Source organism: Podarcis tiliguerta (assembly GCF_965153285.1).
Source record: "Podarcis tiliguerta genome assembly, chromosome: 14".
Lineage (NCBI taxonomy): Eukaryota > Metazoa > Chordata > Lepidosauria > Squamata > Lacertidae > Podarcis > Podarcis tiliguerta.
Genome location: NC_139547.1, coordinates 44,491,160 through 44,517,805, shown reverse-complemented (window position 1 = coordinate 44,517,805; position 26,646 = coordinate 44,491,160). Strand labels below are relative to the sequence as shown.

At 46.6% G+C, this 26,646-nt stretch overlaps 2 protein-coding genes across 3 annotated transcripts in view; one reads left to right on the top strand and one right to left on the bottom strand.

The window, feature by feature from the left end:
* Positions 1–26,646, top strand: part of CIITA (class II major histocompatibility complex transactivator) — a 1,021,617-nt gene that overhangs the window by 931,880 nt on the left and 63,091 nt on the right. The window lies entirely within an intron of this gene.
* On the bottom strand, positions 1,124–26,585 carry KPNA7 (karyopherin subunit alpha 7). The gene is made up of 11 exons (XM_083413593.1): positions 26,467–26,585; positions 17,291–17,408; positions 16,764–16,889; positions 14,509–14,594; positions 12,401–12,669; positions 10,749–10,831; positions 9,213–9,476; positions 6,626–6,859; positions 4,572–4,754; positions 3,538–3,687; positions 1,124–1,351 (listed from the first exon to the last, which is right to left on the bottom strand). The coding sequence occupies exons 2-11, from the start codon at positions 17,354–17,356 to the stop codon at positions 1,265–1,267; spliced, it is 1,548 nt and encodes a 515-aa protein (XP_083269719.1). The 5' UTR covers positions 17,357–17,408; positions 26,467–26,585; the 3' UTR covers positions 1,124–1,264.

Here is a 26,646-nt window from a genome sequence, read left to right as displayed (position 1 = left end):
TGCCTTTCATTTAAGCACCCTTATTTGTTTTTTTTGTTTGCAAAATAAAGCAGCTAACAAATTATTATTGCTGTTAATAATAATAGAATTCTGATATGCAAAGGTTTGGCAGGCAGCCCTGTTAGAAACACATTCACGTAAATTAAAAGTACAGTGGTACCTCGGGTTACAGACGCTTCAGGTTACAGACTCCACTAACCCAGAAATATTACCTCTGGTTAAGAACTTTGCTTCAGGATAAGGACAGAAATCGTGCTCCGGCGGCGCAGCAGCAGCAGGAGGCCCCATTAGCTAAAGTGGTGCTTCAGGTTAAGAACAGTTTCAGGTTAAGTACGGACCAGAACAAATTAAGTACTTAATTTGGCTACAATGATAACATAATGACTGTCCTGTTTTTTGTTAGCTTCAGCATCTCTGCTCTGTGTTGCGTTCTCATTGTGCGTTGTTTCCCCCCCTTTTTTTCTGTATACTGAATATTGTGAAAACATGTTGCGCGTGTGGAACAAACATTCGACAGAAGCCTGCTACTTGCTGTTTTGGGATTCTTGCTACAGCAGAAATGAGAACTGTTGAACAAGGGACACATCTTTCACAAGTGGTTTGGCCACTCGTCCCTTGCGTAAGTAGGTGTTTTGCAGGAAACAAACAAGAATTCAGGAAGAGGTTGAGAGATGGGATGTGGAGATCTGTTTTCTGCTTGTTGCACAGGGGAAAGATGTGCAACCTGGAGAATGTCAACATTTTGCAGGAGAGGTTCAAGTGCAGACAGACCAGAAATTTAGTTTTGCACAATTAAAGTGAATTAGAGTGCTCTGCTGACCTGGTACCACAATTCTGGTTTTTGTTTTTTTTTTTTGGTTTTTTTTGCAATTAAAAATGTAGCAGGCAATTCTAAGCCAAGGAGTGTGGTGGAGTCTCCTTCTTTGGAGGTCTTTAAGCAGAGGCTTGACAACCATATGTCAGGAGTGCTCTGATGGTGTTTCCTGCTTGGCAGGGGGTTGGACTCGATGGCCCTTGTGGTCTCTTCCAACTCTATGATTCTACGATTCTATGATTCTATGATTCTACTCTCCCTGAAAGAGCTGGCTTGAGATGCAGATTTGTACAAATGCAGGATTTATTTTTACATTATTCATTCATTACAAAAGCAGTATTTATTCATTACAAATGAACCCCTTTCCCCTGGTGGTGCTTTTAAATAGCCAAGTCAAACGTGGTGCCTTTCACCAAGTCAAGAAAGTGTGTTGTGGGCTGGGTCTCCCAGTCAGAATTTAAAGCAGTCTTGCATATCAGTCAAGAAAGGTGAAGGGGCTGTTCCTTCTCCTGTTTCTGAAACCGAGTTTTCAGCTTGCTGATGATGAAGAGGTGGAGGAGAAAGAGAAGAGGGGACAATCATTGAACTGCATGGCCTCTTCAAACCTGCAATAGATTCTGTAACTGCCAAGTCCCCCATTCCAAAAATCCCAGTTTGTTATGCTACCCAATAACTCTCTAGCAGTCTTCACAGAAATGCACTGCCCAGGAATCTGGGAGAAGAGAGAACTATTCTGTAGTTTGCTGGAATGCTGTCTTACCCTGCCTCAGATAGTCAAAACTCTGATCCACCTATCGTATTTTTCGCTCTATAGGACGCACCCGACCATAGGACGCACCTTGTTTTAGAGGGGGAGAACAAGAAAAAATAATTCTCCCCCTCTCTGCTCAGCGCCCCTTCAGCGAAGCGGCAGGAGAAACGGAGCCCCTTCCATTTCTCCTCCTGCTTCGCTGAAGGGGCGCTGCGCAGCTCTCCCTCTCTGCTGAAGCCAGGAGAGTCTTGCTCTCCCGGCTTCAGCAAAAGGAACCCGAAGCCTTCGGAGCGCAGTGTGAGTTCCCGCTGCACTCCAAAGGCTTCAGGCGGCTATCCCTGAAGCCTGGAGAGCGAGAGGGGTCGGTGTGCACAGACCCCTCTCGCTCTGCAGGCTTCAGAGAAAGCAACGCGAAGCCGCCGGAGCACAGAGATAGTGCTCCCTTTGCGCTTCGGAGGCTTCGCGTTGCTATCACTGAAGCCAAGGAGCCTGCATTCGCTCCATAGGACACACACACATTTCCCCTTAATTTTTGGAGGGGGGAAAAGTGCATCCTATAGAGCAAAAAATACGGTACTTTAGTTCTGTCAACACTGGCCAGCAGCATTTATCCAAGATTGCAGGCAAGGAATCTTTCCTAGTCCTACCTGAAAATGCCATTTGGGATTGAACCCAGAAAAACCTTCTACAGGCCAAGCAGATGCTCTCTTGTTGCTCTGCACTCCCTTTCCCTGACATCACCCAACTGAAGAAATCTTAGCCAATGAATTGTGCCGGTTGTCACTGGCTGGCTGTCTCCAGTGCACACATTTAAACAATTGTTTTGAAGCAAGAGGTGGACTTTGGTTTGCGATATCTGTATTTTGTCAGGGCAGGGCGATGAGGAGGCCAACGCCTTCTCTCGTGGGTGGGAACTATTCTTCAAACTTAGAAACGTCAGCTTCAAGGGGGCTCCTGGAAATCCTGCGGTCCTGTGAACTGGGGAACTTTTTAATAGAGCCTAGGGGGAAATGTGTTCATGTCTGCGTTTGGAATGAAAAGAAGTTCTGTGACCGAGTTCTGCTGTGGAGCTGCAAGCCCGTTTCGTGCTAAGTTCTTGGTGACAGGCTCTAACAAGAGGAGGGAGAGAAAATGTCACAGTTGTATTATGAAAAGCAAGGCTCACTTTTTTCTCTGCACTGGTAACCTCTTGTACTACCCCAGCCAGATTAGCATGTAAATACAAGGCTTTATGATGTTAGCCGCCCTGAGCCCAGCTCTGGCCAGGAAGGGCCAAATAAAAATTTATTATTGTTGTTATTGCATTTTATTGGGGGAAAGCAGCATAAAAATGCTCACTGCCCAATTATTCCCGATTCACTCCATTATGACATGCCTAGGATGGAAGGGAGTACGCTTACGGAATTCTGATATCTCTAGGTAAAGGTAAAGGGGCCCCTGACCATTAGGTCCAGTCGTGACAGACTCTGGGGTTGCGATGCTCATCTCGCTTTACTGGCCGAGGGAGCCGGCGTACAGCTTCCGGGTCATGTGGCCAGCATGACTAAGCCGCATCTGGCAAACCAGAGCAGCGCACAGAAACACCGTTTACCTTCCCGCTGGAGTGGTACCTATTTATCTACTTGCACTGGTGTGCTTTCGAACTGCTAGGTTGGCAGGAGCAGGGACCAAGCAACGGGAGCTCACCCTGTCACGGGGATTCGAACCGCCGACCTTCTGATCAGCAAGTCCTAGGCTTTGTGGTTTAACCCACAGCGCCACCCGCATCCCTTCTGATATCTCTAGTTTTCACTAATTTCTCCCCTTCCTTTTGTGTAAGGTTATTTTGGGGCTTTGTTATGTTTCCAATAAGTAAATAAAATCTTTAGGGCGGAGGTAGGAATTACCCACAGTTGCAGTGCCCTTAACTCTCTCTGCTCAGATGCTGGACCTTCCAAAATGTGCAGGGAGCCCAATGCCAGCAGCTACTTACGTTGTCGGGAAAATATTTCTCAATGAGGCCCAGGGCAGCTCGGTAGACAAAGGTGTTCTCGTGAGTCTGGAGGGCTTCGATCTTCTCCAGGCCCCCAAGCTCTTCCACCAAAAGGCACAGCTTCTGCGTTGCACCCAGCTTCTCAGCAGCCTAATATTGGGATACAATGCAGGGTCCATCTAGTTCAGTATTGTCTACACTGATTGGCAGCAGACCCCCTATTTTTCCAGGTGGAAAGCCCTGCCAGGAGATGCGAGGGGATGAACTTGGATGCAAGGCAGATTCTCAACTACTGAGCTGCCTGCAACCCTGCGCCAAAGAGGAAAAACTGTCTTCTTCCTGCAACAGCATCGATTCCAGGTTAGAATGCTGCTCAGTTGTTCTGGACTGGTTGGATGTGGAGGAACCAACTGGTGAACCTTCAAGGGAAGAAGGCTCAGAGCCAGAGGAGAGGTGGTGGGACAATGAGGAGCGGTCAGAGGGAGAAGCCTGGGAAGAGGAGGTGTTGGAAGCTGAAGAAGTAACAGGGCTTAGTGAGCAGGGAGACTCTGTGCCAGGGAGCAGTCCAGAATCAGAATCAGAAGCAGGAGAGGAAGGAGGCCGAGAGAAAGAGATGAGTCAGGTTGGGGAAGAGTCATGGGTGACTTTCCCTCCTGCTACAACAAGCTCCCCTCCCCGGCCCCCGGTCTCCAAGAACCTGAAGAGGTAAGACGACAGCCGAGCAAAGACAGGCAAGAAGCAATAGATTGCTTGAGGGAAAACCAGAGAAGTAGATTTAGAGAGGTGTGGGAACGTGGAGACCTTCTGACTGCTTCACTGGGGCAAGATGTACTACTGGGAAGGGTTGCTGTGCTCACTAGGCCTGAGCTGTTTGGTTTCTTTGAATAAAGAGTTCATTTCACGGACACCTGGTGAGTTATTGCTGACCTGCTCCAGACATCTGTCTGTCTCTCCACCCCCCACCCCCCGCCCCGCCAATATCTGTTCTCCCAGGAAGCCTACCAGAGAAGCAGTGATAAAACACGCACACTTACCAGGAAGAAACTAGAGATGCTGTCCAAGACGACGAGGATTATTTTGGCATCTTTGATAGCCAGCAAGTTCAGCAGAGGTTTAAGGACCCCGGCCTGGACCATTTCTTCCACCTGTTGCTCCGTCCCTCCAGTGGTGAAGTTGGCAACCGCCCACACAGCCTCCCTTTGGGCTCTGATGTCTCCCTGTTGAAGGTGGGGAAGGATGGGCAGGCAAGGGAATACAAGACGGCTGCAGATCAGCCTGTTCTAGTAATTTAACAGTGAACAGCGCTCAGCATGCAGCAGCTGATAGCAGGACTCTCACCTATCCCACCCCAACGAAAGCAGAAACCACTTACTATAAATAAGGCATGACTTGCTTTATACGAAACATGCATTTATTTTTGTTTAGCAAGACTTCTGTACTGCCTAATCAGATTTGGAAACCTTTGGCCCTCTAGATCAGTGTTTCCCAAACTTGGGTCTCCAGCTGTTTGTTGGACTACAATTCCCATCATCCCTGGTCACTGGGCTAGGCTTTTTTTTCGATTTGTAGTTCAGCAACACCTGGAAGGCCACTTTTGCACTAAGCAGTTTTCATAAAATGTCTAATATTCATAAAAATTCAAATAAAGTCAACATAATTTATTACATTTGCTTGTTAAAGTATCAAAATACATAGAGCCGACTGTTGCTTTTTAAAAGCAAGATCCGTACATAATTAAACAACATGCCTGGATAGCCTTGCCTAATCAGAAAAGCTTTTAGCAGAGCAGCCATCGAAAACAGTGCAACAGATGTCACCTGTCTAATATTTAAAAACTTGCATGGGTTTGGCAGTCATGTCATGGGCAGGGGTAAGAGTCATGCAGAAGCACCCTCCAGTTCCAGAGATTTTCACATGCCCCTAAACATCTATGATACCATAAGGACATTCTTCTTTCATTTAAGGTGGAGGGTGCACACCCTTTTCTGTGTGTACTCGGTGTTATGTATTCAGTGGTCTGTGCTTGCCTGAGCTTGAGTCGGGACTAAGGATTCTGAGCTCCTGTGTTCTGATTCGATACATGATGTCCAATCACAGAGCATTTCAAGACTGGGGCCTCTGCCATTGGCCCTTGAACTCTGAGTTGTGATTTGCAGCTTGGAAGTTTAGACAGCCAATCATGGGGGGAGTGGGAGTGTCCCAGGCTTTCAGGAATGTATACAGTGGTACCTGGGGTTACGAACTTACCGTATTTTTTGCTCCATAAGACACACTTTTTCCTCCTAAAAAGTAAGGGGAAATGTCTGTGCGTCTTATGGAGCGAATGTGTGGTCGATCGCTGGCTCCCTTTCCGGCCCTGCCCCCTCGCCCAGGCCTCCATTGTTGAATGTTCTGCAGATGGAGGCTGTTTGTTTCCCCAGCGACATGTGACTGGCTGATTAGATTATCTGTCTGGAAACTGTAGAAACGGCTCCCTTTTCTTTCCAAAAAAGTTGCAGAACTGTGAGTTGAGCCCCATAAAAACAGGATTTTTCCCCTTTGCAAAGTAAGCTCAACAACTTTGAGCTGATCCGCAAAAAAGGGGCTTTTCCCCTTCGCAAAAGAAGCTGCACAACTGTGAGCTTATTCCCCCCAAAAACGGGGCTTTCCCCTTTCCTCCTCTAAAAACTAGGTGCATCTTATGGTCAGGTGCATCTTATGGAGCGAAAAATACGGTAATTCATTCCGGAGGTCCGTTCTCAACCTGAAACTGTTCTTAACCTGAGGCGTGCTTTCGCTAATGGGGCCTCCCGCTGCCGTTGTGCCGCCGGCGCGCGATTTCCGTTCTCATCCTGGGGCAAAGTTCACAAGCCTGGGTACTACTTCTGGGTTAGCGAAGTTTGTAACCTGAAGTGTTTGTAAGCCAAGGTACCACTGTATAAGCAGTTGTTTTGCCCCTATTTCCCAGTTATGCAGTTCAAGAAAGGTTCTTGCTGTTATCGCCGTGTCTTGCCTCTCGTCTTAACACACCCTTCCACCAACATTTAGCAATTACCAGCAGCGTTCCCCAGCCTGAGCAAGGGAACCCAGGATAATGCGAAATGTTTACCTTCTCCAGCAGCTCCACCAGGGGAGGCAGGAGGCCGCAAGTGATGAGCTGCTGTATCTGGCTGCTGGGCCCTGCTGCAATGTTGCTCAAAGCCCAGGCTGCCTCCTTCTGTATGGATGGCTTTGGGTGGTGCAGGAGGTGTGGCAAGACAGACAGAACACCGGCATCGATGGCCATCTGCGTCTGCTCGTCTGTGCCAGTGACTATGTTGCCCAGAGTGCGGAGAGCTGGAGTCTGAAACAAAAAACAAGGTGCAGAAAAAGTATAGATTAACCAGGGGCACTGGAGACGCCACCAGTGTGAGAGCCAGTGTGGTGTAGTGGTTAAGAGCGGTAGTCTCGTAATCTGGGGAACCGGGTTCGCGTCTCTGCTCCTCCACATGCAGCTGCTGGGTGACCTTGGGCCAGTCACACTTCTTTGAAGTCTCTCAGCCCCACTCACCTCACAGAGTGTTTGTTGTGGGGGAGGAAGGGAAAGGAGAATGTTAGCCGCTTTAAGACTCCTTAAAGGGAATGAAATGCGGGATATCAAATCCAAACTTTTCTTCTTCTTCAGTATTCTGAGCATAACTCACAAATACAGGGATGGTTGGATAGATTTGTGCATGCAAGTTCCTCTCAAGCTCTCATTTTTCCAATCTTAAGTCCGGTTCTCCACATGCATTTGTGAATTAGGTAAAGGTAAAGGTACCCCTGCCCGTGCGGGCCAGTCGTGTCCAACTCTAGGGGGCTGTGCGCCCATCTCACTTAAGAGGCCGGGGGCCAGCGCTGTCCGGAGACACTTCTGGGTCACGTGGCCAGCGTGACGAAGCTGCTGTGGCGAGCCAGCACCAGCGCAGCGCACGGAAACGCCGTTTACTTTCCCGCTATAAAGCGGTACCTATTTATCTACTTGCACTTAGGGGTGCTTTCGAACTGCTAGGTGGGTAGGAGCTGGGACCGAAAGATGGGAGCTCACCCTGCCGCGGGGGTTCGAACCACCGACCATACGATTGGCAAGTCCTAGGCACTGAGGTTTTACCCACAGCGCCACCCGCGTCCCTATTTGTGAATTATTTTTCCTTAAAAAATTCACCCACAGATATATGAATTATTTGAAAAGCAATTGTAATGAACAGATTACGCTAGTAGGAAGTTCTGTAAGGAGGACTATTTGAAATATTGCAAGAAAGACTATGAAGAGAATTATCAGTTAATGATAATTAAGAGTAATAGAGAAATTAAGAAATGAAGAATAAGTGATAAAGAATGGTAAATCATCAGAGGTTGTTGATGGAAGTCTAAAATATTGTATAAGAGAAGAAGCTATGTTAAAGGATTGTTGAAAATGATATGTTAAAAAACCAATAAAAATGTATATAAAAATAAAAAAATAAAAAATTCACCCACATCTTAGTGCTAAGTTCTCTCGATTGACATGCTTTTGCAGGCTATTTTCCCCCATGTAATATATTTTGTGTGTTACGCATACAAAACAATACAGCGTTTCTCAACTTGTGTCACCAGGTGTTGTTGGACTACGACTCCCATCATCCCTGATCACTGGGTCCTGCTAGCTAGGGATGATGGGAGTTGTAGCATAGCAACAGCTGGCGACCCAAGCTTCAGAAACACTGTGATGCATTATCGTAAGAATTTTTTGCATCTTAATACCCCAATATTTGCATTATTGCACTCGTTATTTGGCCGGAGACCTGCATTGTAAAATTCAGAGAAGTGCAGGTTTGAAAGCAAGGCTGTGTTTCTGTTCTCGTGTTGTTGGGATGTGAGCTGAACTGAATTTCTGGCCCATCCCAACAGATGACCTGTGCCATCGAGGGAAAGGGAGAAATATATTTAGCAGTAGCCAGCAAGACTATGTGGCACTGCTTTTCCTAAACGCCTCTTACGCAGGTGGCGCTGTGGTCTAAACCACTGAGCATCTTGTGCTTGCCAATTAGAAGGTCGGTTGTTCGAATCCTCACAACAGGGTGAGCTCCCATTGCTTTATCCCAGCTCCTGCCAACCTAGCAGTTCGAAAGCACGCCAGTGCAAGTAGATAAACAGTTACCGCTGCAGCAGGAAGGTAAACAGAATTTCTGTGCACTCTGCACGTGACCCGGAAAGCTGTCTGTGGACAAACGCTGGCTCCTTTGGCCTGTAAAGCAAGATGAGCTCTGCAACCCCATAGTCGCCTTTGACTGGACTTAACCGTCCAGGGGCCCTTTAAAAAGGTAAAGGGACCCCTGACCATTAGGTCTAGTCGTGGACGACTCTGGGGTTGCGGTGCTCATCTCCCTTTGTTGGCCGAGAGAGCTTCCGGGTCATGTGGCCAGCATGACTAAGATGCTTCTGGCGAACCAGAGCAGCACACTGAAACGCCGTTTACCTTCCTGCCGGAGCGATACCTATTTATCTACTTGCACTGCCGTGCTTTCGAACTGCAAGGTTGGCAGGAGCAGGGACCGAGCAACGGGAGCTCACCCTGTTCCGGGGATTCGAAAAGCCGACCTTCTGATTGGAAAGTCCTAGGCTCTGTGGTTTAGACCACAGCGCCACCCGCGTCCCTCCAGGGGTCCTTTACCTTACCTTTTTTTACCTTTACTTACCAGGATTGGCAGGTCTGCGTAGGCCAAGAGCTGCACCAGCCGCGGCAGCACCCCAACCTCCACCACCACATGGATGCGGTCATTGGAGCCGTCCGTCAGGTAAGAGAAAGCCCAGCTGGCGTCTGCAAGGATGCCCTCGTCGTCGTACTGCAGAAGGTTCATGAGCATGGGGAGCATCTGCTGCACAGCTCCCATGGGAGGATACGGGTTTTTGCCTCTGCAGAGGTTGGACAGCGTCCATGTGATGTTGCGCAGGAACCCAACCTGGAAAACCAGAATCATGTTCAAGGAAACCATTGGCTGAAACCAGAGTGGGGAAACAGAACTTCCAAAGACTCCAGGGCCATGGATAAGCTCAAGGAATAGAACAAGAATTGGTTCAACTCTGGTCTTCCAGAGGTTGTTAGACTACAGATTACATCATCCCTGACTGCTGGTCAAGCTAGCTGGGGATGTTGGGAGTGGGAATCCAGCTGGATCTGGAGGGTTACAGGCCTCCCATCCCTGGCCCAGGGGCGTAGCGTGGGGGGTGCAGAGGGGGCCGGCCGCACCGGGCGCAACATCTGGGGGGGAGGCGAACTCGCACTCACAGCTCTCTGCCCCTACCTGGCTCACTCTCTCTCTCTCTCACTGCAGTGCTGGCTGTGCGAATCTGATCCGAGCCGCCGGGTCGCCGCCCACTGTGGAGGGGAGGGTGCCAGGCGTGCGGTGCGGTGCGGAGAGAGAACGAGGGACTATGTGGGGGAGGGACAGTGCAGCGGGGGGGGCCGCAAATTACTTGCCTTGCCCCGGGTTAGGGGGCGCAAATTACTTGCCTTGCCCCGGGTGCTGACAACCCACGCTACGCCACTGCCCTGGCCTACTGAGCAATAGTTCTAGAAACTGCAATGTCTTGCACCCAGCTCTTGAGCTCTTGTATTCCCATTAGCTACCAATGGCTGTATCCAGCCAGTTCTTGAATGTCAGACTTAGCAGAGGAACTCTGTTCCAGATCATGATTTGCCAAGTCAAGGGTGCAGTGGGTTGATTTCATTCAGGTCTCTCCCACTAATTCAAGCCTATCCTCTTCTATTCATCAGCTGCATAGGTCAAGGGATTAACTGGTTATCTCAAAGGATTAACCCAGAGGTCAGCAAACTTTTTCAGCAGGGGGCCAGTCCACTGTCCCTCAGACCTTGTGGGGGGCCGGACTATATTTTTTGGGGGGGAGGAGAACGAATTCCTATGCCCCACAAATAACCCAGAGATGCATTTTAAATAAAAGCACACATTCTACTCATGTAAAAACACACTGATTCCCGGACCGTCCGCAAGCTGGATTTAGAAGGCGATTGGACTGGATCCGGCCTCCGGGCCTTAGTTTGCCTACCCATGGATTAACCGGTCTTCTCAGCTCCAGAGAGCCATATCTATCTATCTATATCTATATCTATATCTATATCTATATCTATATCTATATCTATCTATCTATCTATCTATCTATCTATCTATCTATCATCTATCTATCTATCAAACCAGGCGGAAGCAGAAACATACCGGAGTGCAAGGTGTCACCAAGGACAGGAGGGGAGGGATTACATTGAAGCTGATCAGCACATCTCTATACTGTGGGCCGTCACCTACATAGGATAAAGCATTGGAAATGGTAGTTACTCTCCAGGTGGGTGAAAATAGCGAAACACTGTCATCTCTCCCTGAACCATCCGTGGCGGCTGGTTTCCTTTGGCACTGATGGGACAGAGAGGAGGAAGACCAACAGCAGGTGGCGCCAGAGTCAATGCACCTTTTCCGTGGTGGCTCCCCGCTTGTCAAATGTTCTCCCCAGGGAGGCTCGCCTGGCATCTTCACTACAAACCTTTAGGGTGAAAACCTTTCTCTATAACCAGGCCTCTGGTGGACTGACATATTCTATGGCCATATATATATATATATATATATTCTAAATGACATTTCAAAATATTCATTTAAACAATTTTAAACCAATGACTTCCCTTCTTCTCTTTCGGTGGTTCATTTTGCATACCATACATCCCTGCATATTTTACATGACGCTGGCGCTGTGGGTTAAACCACTGAGCCTCTTGGGCTTGCCGATCAGAAGGTGGGTGGTTCAAATCCCCAAGAAGGGGTGAGCTCCCGTTGTTTGGTCCCTGCTCCTCTCAACCTAGTTGTTTGAAAGCACGTCAAAGTGCAAGTAGATAAATAGGTACCGCTCCAGCGGGAAGGTAAACGGCGTTTCCGTGCACTGCTCTGGTTCACCAGAAGTGGCGTAGTCATGCTGGCCACATGACCCGGAAGCTGTACGCCAGCTCCCCCAGCCAGTAAAGCGAGATGAACGCCGCAACCCCAGAGTCAGCCACAACTGGACCTAAGGGGCAGGGGTCCCTTTACCCTTTACCTTTATACCATTCAACAATCCACCACCGAGCCTCCTGGGCTTGCCGATCGGAAGGTCGGCAGTTCAAATCCCCGCGACAGAGTGAGCTCCCGTTGCTCAGTCCCTGTGGACAAACACCGGCTCCCTCGGCCTGAAAGCAAGATGAGCGCCACAATCCCATAGTCGCCTTTGACTGGGCTTAACCATCCGGGGGTCCTTTATCTTTACCTTTTTCACCTTATTACATCGATCAAAACTTATTTACACTGTTGAATTTATCATAATGCTACCAGTATTTTTAAATGAACACAATCCCCCCCTCCAATATGGCCTTTTAAATGTGTTTGTGGAAGGGGCATTATTAGTTTGTTTTTATTGTGTTATTTATTTTGTGTTCTCATTTTGTATTTTTATGTTGTGAACCACTACCCGGCAACCTGCGGTATACAAATCAAATAAATAACAAGAATTGCAACTCTCTCCTAGTTCACTTCATTGTGCACCTGGGAAAGCCATAAGGTTTTCTGCTGCCCAGGCAGGATGGACCAAGAAGTCTCCACATGAAGTTACGTGTGGACCCTAGAATGTTCTGGGCACCCTGTTTTGGGAACCAGTCACAAGAGAACTGGGTTCCAGCATGGGCCAGCGCCCCTTGAACTGGGATTGCCTGCCTTTATGACTGATCTAGCCTGGCATGTTGATGGTCTACTACTTGTTGGCTCCCCCAAATGTTGACGGTTTGGCTCTCACTGACCAAGACCCAGCAGTTCATTGGCTGCCATCTTGGAAATCCAAAAGCACCGCCACTTACCTGCTATGTTCCCCAAGGCCCACACAGCCTGCTCACAGATATGCATCTTTGGAGAAGACAAGATGACTATCAAGCCTTGCACAGCATTGGCCTCCACTACCGCTCTGGTCTGCTCAGGTGTCCCAGAAGCAATGTTAGTGAGCGCCCAAGCAGCCTCTAGCTGCAAGCTTGGAGCGTCGTGATGATACAAAAAGTCCACGAGTTTAGGAATGACTCCAGCTTCAACGACTTGGTCAATGGGAGGGTTCTTATGTTGAGAGAGTAGTTTCCTGTGGAGGGGAGATGGATTAGCGCCTTAATCTACTATTTAGCACAGGTCAGCTGACTTCAGGCTTGCAGGACACCATTTTTTAAAAAAACAACAACCCAGAAGTCCCAATATCCGGCAACCAGAACCATGAGCAAAATAGTAGCTGGCTGAACAGAGTGCCTCCCTAAGGCCGACACAAGCTCAGCCCAGTAATTTGTAATCAGCACCACAAAGAAGTCCATCAATCCGTCCACACCAAATTCCACTTCTGGTTTTCCCTTTCATTGTTTCTGCAGCAATTTAATTTGGGGAGGGGGAGAGAGGAAAGCTTTTCAATTGTAGCTATTGGTAAAGAACTCAGAGTCAGAAACCTTTGTTGCTCTCCCAGAGAGCTACCAGGGCACTCCCAGTTAACGTCTACTGCTCCTGATTTTGCAATGCCAGTAGAACCACGGCAGATTCAAAGGTCAGGGAATACAAAGTCTACATATACAGTGGTGCCCCGCAAGACAAATGCCTCGCAAGACGGAAAACCTGCTAGACGAAAGGGTTTTCCGTTTTGGAGGTGCTTCGCAAAACGAATTTGCTATGGGCTTGCTTCGCAAGACGAAAATGTCTTGCAATTCCTGGGGTTTTTTTTTCGCTCCTCACCCCCTTTTTCTAAGGCGCTAAGCTGCTAATAGCCTTTTAGCAGCTAATCCGCTAATCCCTTAAGCCTTTAATAGCCGCTAATAGCCGCTAAACCGCTAATAGTGCTAATCCGCTAATGGGCTTGCTTCGCAAGACGAAAAAACCGCTAGACGAAGAGACTCACGGAACAGATTCTTTTTGTCTTGCGAGGCACCACTGTACAGGATTTCAAGATGAGGCCGCACACTGTTGCAGAAACAATATACATTGGCGGCTTCAAATGCAGTGAGGTAATTTCCCTTGATTCTGTTGGTCCAGGGCCTACCCGCCAGAACAGGATAAAACAAGCTTGCTCCATCTTCCCTTTAAATATAGTCTCCTCCTATCCAAGCTAAACATGCCCAACTATCTCAACTGCTCCTCCTAAGGCTTGGTTGCCAGACCCTTGATCATCTTAATCACCCTCCTCTGCAGCTTGTCGACATCCTTCCCAAATTGTGGCTCCCAGAACTGGACACAGGACTCCAGGTGTGGTTTGATGAAGGCAGAATAGAGCAGTACTATGACTTCTTTGTTGTGGTCAAGGGTTCCCTTACCTGTACCTTTGACTTCTTTCGATATGGACTCTATACTTCTGGTGATGCAACCTGGAAAAGTATTAACTTTTTTGCTGCTGCATCACACTGTTGACTCAATTTGAGCTTGGCGTCTACTAAGACCCACTAGACCCTTTTCACATGTACTACTGGCAAGACAGGTGTCCCCCATCTTACATTTGTGCATTCCTACCTAAGTGCAGAACCTGGCATTTGTCTCTATCAAAATTCATTTTGTTAGCTGGGGCTCAGTTCTCCAATCTTCTAAGGTAATCTTGAAGCCTTCCTATGCGATTTCTACTTCCTTCCATCTCTCCCTTATTACATCTCAGCTCATCTGTAAGCTTCGTTCGGTTCTGCTGGGTAGCAGGACAGACTGGGGCTCTGCAGCTGTGGCAAGGAAACCTTTGCCCTGCCTTGCCATCCAAGATATTTCAGAAGGCTTAGCAATCCCAGCAGAGGCACTAGGGAAGAGCTTAAAACAGTGGCAGCTCACCTGTGGTCCTCCAGATGTTGCTGGACCACAACTCCCACCATGCCTTGCTGGCTGGGAGGTGTAGTCCCAACAATATTCCAAAGGGCACTGGAATTGGGAAAGCGGTGGTAGAAGAATCAGCTTTGCCTTCACATACCTGATGGACATGGTTGCCTTGAGAAGAAGATGCTGATCGTCTGATTTCAGCACCTCGACTATTTCCTCCAAAGGAATTTGAGCAACCTGGGTTAGGGAAGAAGGGAATTATGAATCAGGCATGACAAAGACCACAAGACCAGCCTACTGAATCCGGCCAATGGTCCAGCATCTTCTTCTCAAAGTAGCCAACCAGATGACTCAATGGAAAGCCAGCAAGCAAGACATGGTCACTTGGGGCATAGAAGAAGAAGAAGAAGAGCTTGGATTTGATATCCCACTTTATCACTACCCTAAGGAGTCTCAAAGCGGCTAACATTCTCCTTTTCCCTTCCTCCCCCACAACAAACACTCTGTGAGGTGAGTGAGGCTGAGAGACTTCAGAGAAGTGTGACTAGCCCAAGGTCACCCAGCAGCTGCATGTGGAGGAGCGGGGAAGCGAACTCGGTTCACCAGATTACGAGACTACCGCTCTTAACCACTACACCACACTAGCCATGGTAACTTGGGTAGGTTGGAATCTGTTGTAACTAGTTGTCATGGACAACCTTCTCCTCCAGGGATTTGCCCAATCCTCTTTTAAAGCCATCTAAGTGTCAAGGAGGGGGTTGCTTTCTCCCTCCAAGCTACTAATCAATCACACACAGGCACCAAAATGGGTTACCAGGCTCTATTGGCTTCTTCTCTGGTATCAGCTAAAGGTAAAGGTAAAGGGACCCCTGACTGTTAGGTCCAGTCGTGGCCGACTCTGGGGTTGCGGCACTCATCTCACTTTACTGGCCGAGGGAGTTGCTCCCTGCCTGAGGGGCCCCACCCAGCAATACTTGATCACAGGATCACTACTTTACGACAGCGAGTTCCATAGTTCAATCATGAGTTGCATGAAGAAGTCCCATCTTTTATCTGTTCTCAGCCCTCCAGCTTTTTCGGAGGCTCACCAATTCTAAAGTTACGAGGGGGAGAAAAACCTCCTCAGTCAACTTTCTCCATTCCGTGCATGGTTCCATAAACTTCTAAAGACTTTGGGGTTGCGGCATTCATCTCGCGTTCAGGGCGCGGGTGGCGCTGTGGTCTAAACCACTGAGCCTCTTGGGCTTGCTGATCGGAAGGTTGCCGGTTCGAATCCCTGCAACAGGGTGAGCTCCCGTTGCTCTGTCCCAGCTCCTGCCAACCTAGCAGTTCAAAAGCATGCCAATGCAAGTAGATAAATAGGTACCACTCCGGTGGGAAGGTAAACGGCGTTTCCGTGCACTCTGGTTTCCGTCACGGTGTCCTGTTGCACCAGAAGCGGTTTAGTCCTGCTGGCCACATGAGCTAGAAAGCTGTCTGCGGACAAACACCAGCTCCCACGGCCTGAAAGCGAGATGAGCGCTGCAACCCCATAGTCGCCTTTGACTGGACTTAACCTTCCAGAGGTCCTTTACCTTTACCTTACCATAAACTTCTGTTGAGGTGCTTCTGATTTGCCTTTTCTTAGGATCAGTCACAACTGCTACAAGCTTTTCTGGTAAGGGAATTGGCTCCACCCCCTTGGTTGCTCTGACCAGGAATGACAACAACAACTGGGTTGCATCCTGATCTAAAGTGGGTGGGTAAACCCAGCCAGATGGGCAGGGTATAAATAATAAAATTATTATTATCATTAAAGTGGGTTTCAGCAGCAGCCCCATCACCATACAAATATATGGTAGCGGGTCTCCTATTACCTAGTTAGACCAAAGTCAGGGGCCACATCTGGAAATTCTGAAGGCTGCTGCTATAGAGCAGGTAGGCTAACCATTGGCCTTCCCATCCAGATGTCTTGGACTTCGACTCCCATCATCCTTGGCCATGCTGGCTGGGATTGATGGGAGTTTGAGTCCAACTATATCTGCTGTGCCAGAAGTTAGCCACTCCTCTCAGAATATACTTCCTCTCAGTTGAGAGAAGATATGATAGCCATCTTCAAATATCTCAAGGGCTGTCAACATGGAAGATGGAGCAAGCTTGTTTTCTCCTGCTCTGGAGGGTAGGACTCGAACCCATGGCTTCAAGAAACAAGATACAGAAAAACTTTCTGACAGTAAGAGCTGTTTGAGAGTGGAACGGACTCCATCGGGAGGTGGTGGACTCTCCTTCCTTGGAGGTTTTTAAGCAGAGGCTGGATGGTCATCTGTCATGGATGCTTTAGCTGAGATTCCTGCATTTCAGGGGGTTGGACTAGATGACCCTCAAGGTCCCTTCCAACTCTAGAATTCCATGGTTTTATGCACATACCTGGTTCTTCTCTGGTGTGAGGTCATCTTCTGTGCTGACACTGATGTTCCTCCGCTTCAAGATCTGCAGGTCCTTCCTCGCCTTGCGAAGTTCAACTTCCGTTTCCACTCTTTGCCTTCGCATTTCCTAGAAAGGGAGACAGTCAAGTATTGCTAAAAAAGCATAAGTAAGTGTTACAGTCTTGGGGTGGCCGTGATGACAGGGCCAAGTCTCAGGTGTACGCATTGTAGGGCCTTCATCTCAGCAGTCTAATCTAGGGAGGGGCCTCCAACTGTTTTGAGGGGGGGGGGATTCAAGCCCCTACCAGTAATTCTAGCACCAACATGAACACTATGCTGCAACATTCTGTTGCAGTTCCTACAGTCTCAATTATATGGAGATTCCCGGTCTGCAGATTCCACGTGCAAAGCACAAGTTTGCATTTCTGCTCTGCTTCCTTTACTGCACATGCCCTGCTGCTTCCTAATCCATCGGCCGGCCGAGCTAGAGACTCGTTTCTCAGTCCTGGTAAGCTTTCCCATACTTACTAGAAGGTTTTTGCCTCTGTTTTTGAATTTCTGCATCCGCTTCTGTTGCTCACTGGTGACTGGCATCTTCACAGCTGTCTTCAGGAGACACAAAATGGCCGACAGGGCTGCCTTGCACCTAAGGGACCAGAGACAGATTTCGTCCTGGGTGTTCCAGACCGTTGCTGGCAGAATTAAATCTGATTTTGTGCTAGCATCACACAGGAAGGTGGTGGATGTTTGGCGGAAGGCAGGGCGAGAGGCGGGGAACGGACGGCCTTCTGCAATGCACTCTATGTGGGGCTACCTTTCAAGGTGACCCAGAAACTACAACTTATCCAGAATGCAGCGGCTAGACTGGGAGTGGCCACCAAGACCATATAACACCAGTCCTGAAAGACCTACATTGGCTCCCAGCACGTTTCCGAGCACAATTCAAAGTGTTGGCACTGACCTTGAAAGCCCTAAACGGCCTCAGCCCAGTATACCTGAAGGAGCATCTCCACCTTCATCCTTCTGCCCGGACACTGAGGTCCAGCCCAGAGGGCCTTCTGGCGGTTCCCTCTCTGTGAAAAGTGAGGTTACAGGGAACCAAGCAGAGGGCCTTATCAGTGGTGGTGCCCTCTCATCAGATGTCAAGGAAATAAACAACTATCTGACTTTTAGAAGACATCTGAAGGCAGCCCTGTATAGGGATGTTTTTAATGTTTGATTTATTGTGCTTTTAATATTCTGTTGGGATCTGCCCAGAGTGGCTGGGGAAACGTAGCCAGATGGACGGGGTATAAATATCATCATCATCATCTTCATCCCAGGGGGAGAGACTGGGAGGAGAAAGGAAGCTCTCAGGTAAGAGCTGAGAGGGTCCACCACTTTCTGTGCATGACAAGGGAATTGCCCATGAGAGAGGACTATGTATTTTCTTTCATTCTTTTGGGCTGTCATATATCTGGATTTTCCCAGACATCACCAGGATTTCAAAGGCGGAATTGGCATCCAGGAAGAATTGCCAGAAGGTGGCACTTTGTCCTGGATCTTAGGCAAGTCAATCAAACAATAGTGGGTTTGGGGTTGTTTGCCTTTTTGTAAAAGAAAAGCTCAAGAACTTTGGGGTTTGTCTACAAAAAGCTCAACAAAACAACAACTTTCAGGGTTTGTCCTGGTTTTCATTTTTTGAAATATTGCAACCCTACTTTCTCTCTCTTGTTTGCTTTTAATTTAGATTAGTTTCTTTTATCTTGCTGTATTATGAAAAAAGCTTTCCTAAAATCTTATGAAAAAGATTTTGTGCTGTTATTATTACCAACTGTTATATTCCTTCCCTACCCTCCATGCCTTACGACAACTCAAAAAATATAATATTAGATTTCTCTGGAAATGCTTGCCAAAAAAAAAGGTCTTTTGTTTCCAAACAGCCTTAGTGACTCAGCTCAGGTCCTGCAAAAGTAGCTGGAGGGCAGATCCCACGATCCCTGACCTCTGGCCATTGCATTAATAATAATAATAATAATTTATACCCCACCCTCCCTGGCTAGAGCTGGGCTCAGGGCGGCTAACACCAATAAAATCACAGTAAAAACAGGCAGATGAAGCTGATGGACTACATGGAATTGGCGGAAATGACTGGCAGAATCCGAGACCAGGGAGAAGAGTTGGTGGAAGAAGATTGGAAAAAATTCAAAGTATATTTACAGAAATATTGCAAAATTAATGAATGTTAGAAGAATGCTGGAATGAAGTTATATGGTTTTAGCATAAATGTTATAAAGAATTAAGCAAAAACTGATTGTTAATGGGCCAAAGTGGAAAATTTAAGGTTAGATTGTGTTAAGATAAATTATAGAACAAAAAATTGAAAAAGATGGAAAGGATTTGCTAATAGCTAATTGAACTAGAATACAAAAAAGGGAGGTGTGAGGAGGTCGATGAAACGAGTAAATGAAAGGTAAAGATATGGAAATATTGAATGTGCTTTTAAATGTTTTTCTTTTTCTTGTTGTTTTGCTGTATTGTTTTTTGTTTTGTTTTGTTTTTGTTTGTTTGTTTTCCCCCCGATGTATTGTAAGGTATAGTTTTCTTCTGTTAAACTTTTTATTGTTTCTTTCTTCTTTTTTCTGTTACTATTAAACCTCTAATAAATATTATTTTTTAAAAAATAAATCACAGTAAAAACATAATAAGGGGAAAAGAGAGCGGGAAAAAAGAATTGCATGCAAAAGTGTGTACGCTGGGAGAAAATAGCACTAAAATTGTCAGACAGGGCACAGCTACGGGTACTACATAATACCCGTATGGCATTTGTAAGAACCTGATCATTTAGTGTAGCAGCACCTAACCTTTGGAACTCCCTGCCTCTTGAGATGATGCAGGCGTCTTCACTATACCCTTTTTGGCGCCTGCTAAAATACCGTATTTTTCCATCTATAAGACGCCCCCATGTATAAGACGCTCCCTATTTTGGGGGACTCCAATTTAAGAAAATGGGGGGAGATGTATCTGTGTATAAGACGCCTCCAAATTTTTGACAGTATTTTTTAGGGGGGAAACCTAGTCTTATACGCAGAAAAATATGGTAATTCCTGTCTAGACAAACCTATCCAGATGCTTAGAATGTCAAGGTGATTTTAATATGTTCTAGCATTTTATCTTTCGTATGTTTTAAAGAAGTTTTGTAAGTTTTTCTTGAATTTACTGTTTTAGATTTTGTAAACCGCTTTGTTTTTCCAATCAAGCGGTGAATACATTTTATGAAATAAATAATGAATAAAATGCTGATGAATTTTCAGGACTCTTTAAAAAATAGAACTCAAGATTGGAAAAAGGAACCTTATAACAAAACAAAAAAATGACAGGAAGAGAGAAGAATCCAGAAATCCAGAAAACTAAATGCCACATATGAAGTCTCTGCAATGCAACAGCTGAAATAGTTAAATCCAGACACCCATCATAACCTATCCTGACAATGCCTCCACAACACACAATGATCTGAATAAAAGAAAACTTCTGTTCAACATGCAAAATGTCCCTATAGTCATATGTTTTAGATGCTGAAATGTCAGCAAAAGATGTTCAAAACATTATTTGGATAATTGAAATTCCAAATGCATTTTGGCTTAGGAGTCTTCTCTAGTGGCTTGTTTGATTATGCAGCATCCTTTCTGCATGAGGTCAGCCTAAAACTACAAATAATTTTGCTTTAAAAGTGAAATAAAAAAACCAAGTCACCCAATTTTCTCCAGTTGCATAAACTAAAAACAGTCTTCTGCCCCTCAAATCATTTCCTGTGCCGGTGTCAAAAGCCTTTATCTCCACTTGGCTCAAGCTTACAAAAATTGGCTATCATCTGTTAAAAACAATATATAATCATATAACAGAAAACCATCTCCCTGTACACATACAGAAAAACTTACTAATGTAAACTTCTGAGTCCTACTAGTCAGGAATTCGTCCTATGAACTCATGCAGAAGGACCTCCTCCTATATATTACCAAACCTTATTCATTGCACACCTGACCTTAACATGTTAATCAGGTCCCTACTCCCATTTCTTAGACATTTCATCCATTCTGTGAAGACTTACAGTGACAGCAATCGCCAATCTCTTCCCCTGTATATATGAATACAGAATAATAATAATAATAATAATAATAATTCCTAGCAAGACTGCACCGTGCTCCAATTCTTACACAGCAGACGTCCGTTCTATGTTTCCATGGAGTCTGTTAGGTGCTTCTGTCTTTAATGGCCCACCTGGTTTCAAATAGCCATCAGTGGTTTTCCCCCCCTTCAATTATATTTATTTATTTTCCAAAATTTTAAACAAACAAACAAACATACATCTTAATTATACTTCATCCGATCTTAGTACCATTGTTAAGTGACTTCCTCAAATCCCCCTGGCTGGATTTCAGTGTATATCATTGTAACAGTTTTCCAAAACCAATTTTCTTATAGAATTAACTTAATCACTTAACATCTTTCTTTCTTTTCCTTTTAACTTTAAACATGTTATTCTCTAACATTTCCTATTTAAATCCTAAGCCTGGATGGTTTCTGGGTAGGAGCTGATCACGGTGAGGGTTTGCCAAGCGTGCCTTCCTCTTAGCACGTTTCCCCCTTTCGTCCTGAGTCCGTGACCAGAAGGAGGAGGACTGGAGGAAATTCAAAGACTATTTAGTTAAATAGGTTAAGATAACTTAATTGGAAAAACTTGCAAATATCAAATAGCCATGAGTGTTGGAGCTGCTGGCATCTGAGAGGAGAGGAGGGCAGGCCAAAGTCAAGGAGGCACCAGGGAGACCATTACAGGCCATTCGTCCATCCATCCAGCCCAGATTTGTTCCACAATGGTTTTTAAAAAGTGTTTGAAACAGCCCTGTTTGAGTGGCCAGGTGGGGGGGAAACCCAGGACACCGGCAGAGGAAAGGGGGGGCGGGGGAGCGCACTGCCCCTGGCACCATCGGGGAGGGGGGTACCATTGCGGCCACCCCCCACCGCACCGGCGCCACGCCCCACAGGCGGCACACCACAACCCCACCTGCTCCCCGCTTCTGGGTACCAGAGCATGCAGCTCTGCCACTGGCCCAGGTGGGGCTTTTGCCCCTTTAATAAAGCTGTGCAGCAGAGGGAAGGTCAGGAAAGCTGGTTTGGCAAGATGTAGCATGTCTTCCGTATAGTTAAAGCTATGGTTTTCCCAGTAGTGATGTATGGAAGTGAGAGCTGGACCATAAAGAAGGCTGATCGCCGAAGAATGGATGCTTTTGAATTATGGTGCTGGAGGAGACTCTTGATAGATCAAACTGCAAGAAGATCAAACCTATCCATTATGAAGGAAATCAGTCCTGAGTGCTCACTGGAAGGACAGATCCTGAAGCTGAGGCTCCAATACTTTGGCCACCTCATGAGAAGAGAAGACTCCCTGGAAAAGACCCTGGTGTTGGGAAAGATGGCGGGCACAAGGAGAAGGGGACAACAGAGGATGAGATGGCTGGATAGTGTTCTTGAAGCTACCAGCATGAGTTTGACCAAACTGCCGGAGGCAGTGGAAGACAGAAGTGCCTGGCATGCTCTGGTCCATGGAGTCATGAAGAGTCGGACACGACTCAACAACAACAAGCATGTCTTCTGCAACTGCAGTTCAGTGGGCTGCCTATACCAGTGAGATCCCCTCTTCTGCCCTACTATTAAAGGTGCAACGGCCTTGTTCTTTTTTGCTAGACCTCCTGAGATCCCCATTTCAGCCCAGCTATTAAAGGCGCAGGAGCCCTTTGAAGGAGCCTCTGGCAACCCTAGATTTATTTATTTTTCATGGAGTCAGGGTGGGGTCAGGAGCTGGATTTGAGGAGAAGGGGTGACTACAGGCAGTGGAAAAAACGGAAAGGTGTGGGCAAATCGGACAATTTCAGTTTCTGAGTTTTCCAACCTTCAGTTTTGTTTTGCATATTTCCACATCAGCTTGCATTAAAAGAAAAAGAAAAAATCCTCGTGAAAATTCATTCACATTGTAGTGTGAATTTCTCTAGCTAACATACCCATTTCTACAAAAGCAGCTTCCCATAATATAATGCGACCTATAATTTCACCAATTCATGTGCTTCTATGCACGCTTCATGTGCTTCTATGCACACACGGGTGGCGCTGTGGGTTAAACCACAGAGCCTAGGACTTGCCAATCAGAAGGTCGGCGGTTCGAATCCCCGCGACGGGGTGAGCTCCCGTTGCTCGGTCCCTGCTCCTGCCAACCTAGCAGTTCGAAAGCTTGTCAAAGTGCAAGTAGATAAATAGGTACCGCTCCGGCGGGAAGGTAAACAGCGTTTCCGTGCGCTGCTCTGGTTCGCCAGAAGCAGCTTAGTCATGCTGGCCACATGACCCAGAAGCTGTACACCGGCTACCATGGCCAATAAAGTGAGATAAGCACCACAATCCCAGAGTTGGTCACGACTGGACCTAATGGTCAGAGGTCCCTTTACCTTTATCTTTATGCACACTTTGCTCCGCGACATACATTCTGGGGCACATGACAGCTACGCTGGAAAATTCAGAGCTGTGTGGATTTCAAAGGATAGTTGCCTTTCAGTCCTCGAATTGGTTTGGATAGTGTGACCTAGGTTGGGTGGCCTTTAAATCTGAATGGAACCTAATTTATCCCCCAATCCCTAATTACCAGATATACACTCAAACTGCAAGCATGCAGGCAGTATTTTGGATCTGCAGTGAGGGAGAAGCTCGATGACTTGGTCTTAAGCCAACGGGTGGGCTTTTGAGGGGCGACCGCCAGGAAACTCTGCATCCTGTGGTGTAATGGGTCAGTATGTCTGGCTGTCAACCAGAAGGTTGGTGGTTCGAGCCCACCCAGGGACGACTGTGGACAAAATTTCTGCATTGCAGGGGGCCTACCAACTCCCTATGATTCTTTGAAGAGGGAGGGAGGATTGCAGGCCTTTTCCCTGATGGAGAAACCCCGGGCTGCTTCTGTAAATAGAAGCCCAAGAGAAAGTTCTGCCCTTGTTTGGACCAATATCCAGCCTCTGCCACGGTGAGGATACCAAAGGGAGTATTCCAGTTCCATGCAACAGCTGGGGATTAAGATGCCCGGCCAAAGGGGTGAGTCAGCACTCCTGCATTTTGTGTTGTGACTAATAAAATCTCGGAGTCTAAACAGGCGCACACACCCCTCTCTCTTAAAAGAACTGCACGAGACCCAACTCCACACTTTCCCTCCTGGTCTTTTGGTAAAGGGAGAAGCACCTTCTCCTGTCGATTTGGGCTGCTAATTAGTTGCTGCCTCCGTGAAAGGAAAGTTAATCCACCCTCCTGCTTGTCCCAACCCAAGCAGTTTTCTGTTTGCCCCATGCTTTTTAGGCATGGATCTAAGTCAGGGGTCAGCAAAACTTTTCAGCAGGGGGCCGGTCCACTGCCCTCAGACCTGGGGGGGGGGGGCAGACTATATTTTTTTGGGGGGGAGTGAACAAATTTCTATGGCCCACAAATAACCCAGAGATGCATTTTAAATAAAAGGACACATTCTACTCATGTAAAAACACCCTGATTCCCGGACCATCTGCTGGATTTAGAAAACGATTAGGCCGGATCTGGCCCCCCGGGCCTTAGTTTGCCTACCCATGATCTAAGTGGTTCTGCCTTTGCCTTGAAAAACCCACTCTTTAGTGCTCAATCGGAACAAATGACAATCCATGGAAATCCCATTTGTCATTTGTTCTGTTTCAGTGCTGAACTTCAGCTTTTTCTGGGGGAAATGGAGCTATAGATAAACCCAGAAGGGAGCCTTTTTTCCTCATCCTGGTCACAGTCCATTGCTTTGTGGATGCACAGAATTGTTGTTTTTGCTCATTTGCACATTTAGGCACATGTAACTAACACTCACACAATTGATTGAAGACGATGCTTTCAGCCTGTCGACAGCCCTAATGATTATTTATATAGCAGCGACAAGGTGCAGGGCACTTGGCAGAGTAACATCAGGGTAGCGAGGGCAAGGAGCCAGGTACAACAGCACCGTTGTAGCTTCTCAACGACCCTGTCCCTGCAGCCTAACACAGTAGAGCGCATTTAGCCGTTCAAAACGCGGCTGGAGGAGCAAAGGTTACCCAGCGTTTTCTGAGTGATGGACCCAAAGACAGTGGATAACTGACAAGCCCTCCAGGCCAAGGATGAGGAACCTGTGGTCCTCTAGATGTTCTTGGACTTCAGCTCTCATCAGCCCCAGCTCACGTAGCCAATGATGAGACCAATGACGAGACTTTGGTAGTCTTTCGTAATTTGGCGCCTTGGGTGAGGCCAAAATTTGGTGCCCCCAAATGCATCTTCTCAATTATGGAGCTGTATGGTTTTGTGGCCCCTCAGCTCAGCGCCCTGTTCAGGGGAACTGCCTGCAGCACCCTAAATCTGGTGCATATGAGATGATGGGAGTTGTAGTTCAGCAACGTTCAGAGGGCCACAGGTTCTCCACCTCTCCCCGGGGTTCAGCTTTTAAATGTTCAATATAAAATATTGCTGTATGAATCTTTTCATGCAAATGGAATGACTTTAAACATAGCAGGCTATATCGGAACCACTAAAATCATCCCCTTTCAGCACCTGCTAAAATGATTCCTGTTTAGACGAGCCTATCCAAATGCTTAGAAAGTTGATGTGAATCTTAATCTATTCTAGTGTTTCAGCTTTTTGTATGTTTTAAATTATTGTTTACGTTTTTCTTGTTTTTACCATTTTATCTTTTTGTAAACCGCTTTGAGGGTGTTGGGGTTTTTTTACAGTCAAGAGATGTAAAACAGTGGTACCTCAGGTTAAGTACTTAATTCATTCCAGAGGTCCGTTCTTAACCTGAAACTGTTCTTAACCTGAAGCACCACTTTAGCTAATGGGGCCTCCTGCTGCTGCCACACCGCCGGAGCCCGATTTCTGTTCTCATCCTGAAGCAAAGTTCTTAACCTGAAGCACTATTTCTGGGTTAGCGGAGTCTGTAACCTGAAGCGTATGTAACCTGAAGTACCACTGTATATTATTATCTCAACACACATACACATATATTTATTTAACCTACTATATTTTGTATAAACAGGCTCCAAACAGGCTCTATATTTTGTATAAACAGGCTCCAACTTTATTTATACAAAATATATTAGGTTACAAATGAATATATATGTATAGATAATTCTTATGATATAGTATACATTTCTATCTTTATTTACATTTTCAATTTTTTATCTTCATTCCGTGTTGTTTATTTTAACTGTTGTTTTGAAAATGATTATAAGAAAACCAATCAAGCGGTGTATAAATTTTAGGAAATAAAAAGATAAACCAAATGATTTCAATCCAAGCACTGGACTATATACAGTGGTACCTCAGGTTAAGTACTTAATTCATTCCGGAGGTCCGTTCTTAACCTGAAGCACCACTTTAGCTAATGGGGCCTCTGGCTGCTACTGCATCACCGGAGCACAATTTCTGTTCTCATCCTGAAGCAAGGTTCTTAACCTGAGGTACTATTTCTGGGTTAGTGGAGTCTGTAACCTGAAGCGTCTGTAACCCGAGGTACCACTGTATGCATATTATGCATTGATCTCTCTTTTCGGTCTCTCCTCACTTCACTTGACATGAGCCACCCATTGTCTAAATCTGCTTTCACTCTGGCTTCCTTCTCACCGCTAGCCGACCTAAGTCTCTCCCTTCACCTGGCGCAATGGAACCTCGGCTCAGACGGTGCCTTTAATGAGAGAAATCTGCAAGACAGGGCTTCTATTTCGGCCTCTCCTCCGGTCCCTCGAGCCACAAGGCCGTGTTTATAAGACACCCTATAAGGAAGAAGAGAAGGAAGAAGAAATCCCCAAGAAACTGAGGCAACACTTGATCTC

What these genes read in the sequence shown, in the direction of transcription:
- KPNA7 (XM_083413593.1), bottom strand. Translation starts at nt 17,356, where the DNA reads ATGCCAGTCACCAGTGAGCAACAGAAGCGGATGCAGAAATTCAAAAAC. An exon ending in AAGGCAACCATGTCCATCAG is followed by an intron (nt 12,670 to 14,508) that starts GTATGTGAAGGC and finishes TCCCCTCCACAG; the next exon opens with GAAACTACTCTCTCAACATA. An exon ending in GCATCTCTAGTTTCTTCCTG is followed by an intron (nt 3,688 to 4,571) that starts GTAAGTGTGCGT and finishes TCCCAATATTAG; the next exon opens with GCTGCTGAGAAGCTGGGTGC.